At 44.0% G+C, this 5,119-nt stretch overlaps 1 protein-coding gene across 1 annotated transcript; it reads right to left on the bottom strand.

Annotated features, from left to right (window-relative positions):
- Positions 1 to 205: 205 nt before the first annotated feature.
- On the bottom strand, positions 206 to 2,234 carry LOC121483341 (splicing factor, proline- and glutamine-rich-like). The gene has a single exon (XM_041741787.1). The coding sequence runs from the start codon at positions 2,171 to 2,173 to the stop codon at positions 206 to 208; it is 1,968 nt and encodes a 655-aa protein (XP_041597721.1). The 5' UTR covers positions 2,174 to 2,234.
- Between the last annotated feature and the right edge of the window lie 2,885 nt (positions 2,235 to 5,119).

Here is a 5,119-nt window from a genome sequence, read left to right as displayed (position 1 = left end):
AAATAAAGAAAAAAATTCCCCTGTTTGAAACACTGCATTACATAATTTTACTTGCCGAAATAGACCATTTACAAATATTAGGTCAATAAACTGCTAACATCCATAAAAAGGTAGCTTTTTCTTACTAAAATGCAAGAATTTCAAAGATTGGTATCTAAATAAGAAAATACAAAAACAAACTGGAATGAAAACCTAGATATCACATCTAAAATTGGGGCTTTTTGTTTGGGCCTTTATACTCTTCTCTCCCTCTACCATATCCTGCTGGAGTTCCAGGCCCCATTCCTCTAGGACCCTGTCCACCCACAGGTTCCACACCTCCCTGCCCAAAGTGCTCAGTAGGCATGTCGCTTCCCATCATGGAACCACTCATGGTTGCTGGTGGGACTCCAGGATTAGCTTCATAACCTATGCCACCACCACCACCTTGAGGTGGAAATTTCTGGCCTCCTGAACCATAGGGATCTCCCATGTTCATTGCTCCTCCACCACCCATTCTCATGTCTCTTTCTCTGGGATCCATGTAGCCCATCCGGCTATAACTTTCCTCTCTTTGGCGTCTCATTTGTTCTTCCATCTCACGCTGCCGAATCATCATCTCTTCTTCCCTTTTACGCCGTTCTTCTTCTTGCTTTAGTTGCATTTCTTTACGTTTCTGCATTTCTTGATTGTGAAGTTCTTCCATGCGTCTTAATTCTTCCTGGCATCTCATCAGATTTTGACGCAAAAGATTTGCCCGATGCTCATGATAGGCATCTTCCATTTCATTTTCCAATTTGTCTTTCGCATCTTTCATGGTTTTTTCAACTTGTTCCCTTTGCTGTTTTTCCATTTCATCCAGGGACTTCCATCGCTGAGAATATTCATACTCAAGTGTGCCATACTGGGCAAAACGAGGAGGCATTTCTCTCTCATTTTGGTACATTGGATTCCTCTGTGCAAGTTTTTCAGGAAGGCCATCTTCATCATCTAATTGTTCAAGTGGTTCCACAATGACTGGACGAGGCATTGTTGTCAGTAAGAAAACACCTTTGCCGCATCTTTCAAATGCTTTTCTTGCCGCTGGTTTAGAAGCAAATTCAACAATGCCTTTCCCTGTAGATCTGCCACGATCATCCACAATTACAACAGCCCTTTCAATAGGACCAAACTGGCTAAAGGCTTCTTCCAAGAGTTCATTGGACACATAAGGTGAAAGATTTCGCACGGAGAGGGCAGCAGGATGCGTGGCAAAGCGAACCCGAAGCTGCCTACCCCTCATGGGTGTATCATCGAGTTCAGCCTTGGCAATTTCAGCCAGTGCCCTAGATTCAAGTTTAATAAGCCCGAATCCTTTGCCTTTGTTGATAAAAACTTCTCCTGGTTCTCCATATTTAGCAAAGAGTCTTTTGAGTTCATCCTCTGTGATATCAGCAGGCAGATTCCCAACAAACAACCGACAACGCTGAGTGTAAGTTTTCTCTCCGGGCCTCCTCAGGAGGGACAAGCTGGCTTTGAACCCCTCCGAGTGCACCTCCTCCTCGCTGCGGCCGCCGGGCCCGCCGGCAGGGGGCCCCTGCTGGTGCTGCTGGCCGTAGGGCGGGTGGTGCTGCCGGCCTCCGCGGGGCTTCCCGCGCCCGCCGCCCCGGTGCCACGGCGTGGGGTGGCCGCCGGGAGTACTTAGGCCCGGGCCGCCTGGCATTGTGCCGCCTTTCGGGCCTCCGGGGCCTGGGCCCTGTTTAGGCCCGGGGCCCGGACCCCCGGCCTGGGGCGGGGTGGTGGGGACCCCGCTGCTCGGCGGCGCGGGCTGGGGCGCCTCGGGGGGCACCGAGGTGACGGCGGGCGGCGGCGGGGTGGGGCCCGGGCCCGCAGGGGCCCCTGACATCAGAGTGGCGGGCCGTGCCGAGCCGGAGGCGGGCGGAGCGCTGCCCTCTGCCGGAGCCGGCCAGGGTTCCTGAGCACCAACGGGCTTGGACGGCGCCTGTGGCGGCGGCGGCGGCTGGTACGGAGGTGGTGGCGGGATCGGGGGCTTGGGGCCGCCCTGGCCCGGGCCGGCCCCCATGGGTCCCCGGCTCTGATTGAGGCCCATGCCGGGCGGCGGGGAGCGGAAGTCGTGGAGGCCACCGCGGCCGCGGCTTCCTCCGCGCCGGTGGAAGCCGCCGCCGCCCCGGCTCCGGAACGGGTCCCGAGACATGACTGTGATCAAGGGGCAGTCGAGGCAGAAGCGGAGAAGTCGCTCGGGGAAGTAGAAGCCACCTTGCTTCGCACAAGATAGCGGATGACACCGGCCTGATGTCCACTTCTTAATACAGGAATGGTGAAGCCAGGATCCAAGACCTGAAACTTTGACAGCAGTTGGAGTAGAGAGAATGACAACACATGGTCCCTCCTAACACTAGATCCCCCGGTTGATATTTGGAGATCCATTTTCCCCGTGGCTGTTTATTGGATCTAGCCTGAACAGCATTATAATTACGAGGTATCACTACAAGCAGGAGAAAACTTGTCTCAAGAGATAAGGGCATCCCCCAGTAACCCATCCAATCCCATCATAAAGTGAGATCATCCACTATCTACACGAGCCCGTAGGTAACCTCATGCAGTGGGGTATGCTCTGGCTCTAAAGGAGCGATTTTGTCATCCCAGCCATACCGAGCTGATCAAAGTGCGAGTTGAGTTATATAATTGCTGGGGAATGAATCCCATTTTTTTTAGTTGTTTAAATAATCAGTATACCCATGGGGTCCTGTTATTATCCCATAGAAAAAAAAGTATAGAGTATCTTGTACATGAGCAATTGTATAGAAATACAAAAACTATTTCTCTGAAGTTTACCTCAAGTAGTCTAGCTTAGGCAAACAGCATTCATTTAAAAACCATCAGAGCTATAATTTACCATCTGCAAGGATGTGTTATTGAAACATAGTTTCCCTCTATGATAACTCTCATTTTTTTAAAATCAGAGGTAGCCAAATCAGGACTGACCTGTCTGTAAAACGAGTCCACTTTTAACAAACTTGGCCTGATTATTTACATACACTCAGCAAGAATAATGATTGATCATATAGATCTTTTAGAATCTGCTTTGCTGGAACATTTTTATAAGGAATCTCTAGGTTGAGCTTTTAGTAGCCTCACCAGGCCAGAAGCCAAGCCAAGTACTTGCCATCAGACATACCTGTAGATGTGGGTGGATTCCTCTTCACAAGGTCCCCAAAGTATCCTGACGTTCCTGCACCTGCTAGGAAGTGACATTCTTTACTTACCTGGTGAGGCTGCTGGGAACTCTGGAAGCAAGGTATCAGGCCACCATTTCCAAGGAGCTTTGTGACTCCATGTTTCATTAAGTCAAACTTAGTTTCTTAAAACTGTTTGGTCATATCTGAGTCTATGCATGTCTCTCAAATAAGACATTCCAGTCAAACCCTTGGTAAAAGAACCAGTATTTTCAGTGGTGTCCTGTTTAAAAGAGCAGATTCTTATTTAACTTATGCAAATGACTATGGAAGAAAGAATACTTACTGAGACCTGTTGAATTTCAGAGGATTCAATTACAGAGAAAAGTCACTGCTTTATTTTATTTACAAATGAATACTTTATCGCATTTCTGTAAGTCATAGATATATTAGGTTTTCTTAATCTGGGAGAGCAAACATCAGAGAACCAGTAGTGTTTCAAACAAGAGTCACAAAACTATAATTATCCTTTTGGTTTACTTAGAGCCATGTTACTATTCTTCTTTAATTTGAATGCAACTTTGTTAGTTCTGGAAATTCTTACCCATTTCAGTTTTGATCTTAAAAATCTCAAAACCTTGTATTTGTCCTAAAGATCCTTTATATGAACCTCCTTGGAGATGAAACTCATTTTCCGAGAGAATGAGAACTATAAATGATAAAACCTTAGAAATGGACATGGTTAAAAATCAGATATGAGTTCATTATGATGCAATTGAGAAGGAAAAGCAGTTATTTCTGTGACACATAACATTTCAGCGATCAAAATATCAAGTGATGGCCTTATATTAAAACTTTAGGAATTGCATATCGTCTCTAGAATAGTTTACAGCATTTACCCAAATGTAACCTAAGGCTTATCATTTGCTCAACAGTAATTTCAGAGTAACTTAATATGCCAAATAAAAGGCCTAATGAGTCAAAAAGTCTCCATTTACAATTTAAATTTGGGAAGTTTGTTAAAACCTTAGAAAGTTTTAAAGCACATTCCTAAATACGATTAGGGATGTTAAATGCCTGATAAAGGCAAAACATAGAAACTAGTTTTTCTGGGCTGGCAAAGAGAAAAAAACTGTTTACATTTTCTTATCAAGAGAAGGCCAACAATTCAAGAAAACTTGTCTTTTCAAACAGAGAGAAAGCAGACTTTTAATCTTATACCTGTGTATTTTTAAAAACCCTTCATTTTAATCTTAGTCTATCGTCACCACATCTAAAATACCTTTCCAAAGATTTCCCCTTCACAAACCTTCAACAACTTTCTTTTACATGCTGATTTTGTTCCAAGCCATTTTTTTTTTCAAACAACCAGTCTCATTTAGGACCAAATTACCTTCTTTTACCTTTAAAAAAATGCATTTCCATTTATTATATCTTTTTTATATATTTCCACCCTTTCTACATACAGAGTTGTTTCCCTTATTCTCCATCAGTCTTAATTACATTAGCAGGACCTTTAGTCTTCAGTGAAAACTAAGTAGTAACCAATTGTGAACTATTATATCAAAACTCTTTATAAGACAAATTTATGAATTTATTAAGCATGAAGCATGTTTACCAACAGACTCAAATATCCTTAGTTTCTCTGCAATAAGAAGTTAAAAGCACAAACCTACATCCAGTAATAAATGCTTTAGGACTTTATCCTATTTGGAGAAGACTTAGCTATCCAGTGAATTCAATCTCAATTACCATCCAAGCTGAACTTTAAAGTTTTCCATTGCCAAAACCTTTGTAGCTATCTTAACAATTACCTATGAAAACTTTGAGACAGACAAGATAAACCATCATTTTAAGTCATCTTTTTGCTAACAAATTGCAACAGAGCTAGCCGGAGCTTATTTGACCTCTAGCAAACCTTGATAGAATAAAAGCTTTATATTTAATGCTGATAACTTTAAATA

Source organism: Vulpes lagopus, chromosome X, assembly GCF_018345385.1.
Source record: "Vulpes lagopus strain Blue_001 chromosome X, ASM1834538v1, whole genome shotgun sequence".
Classification (NCBI taxonomy): Eukaryota; Metazoa; Chordata; class Mammalia; order Carnivora; family Canidae; genus Vulpes; species Vulpes lagopus.
Note: the sequence above shows the minus strand (reverse complement) of the source record. Positions and strands in the feature narration are given on the sequence as shown.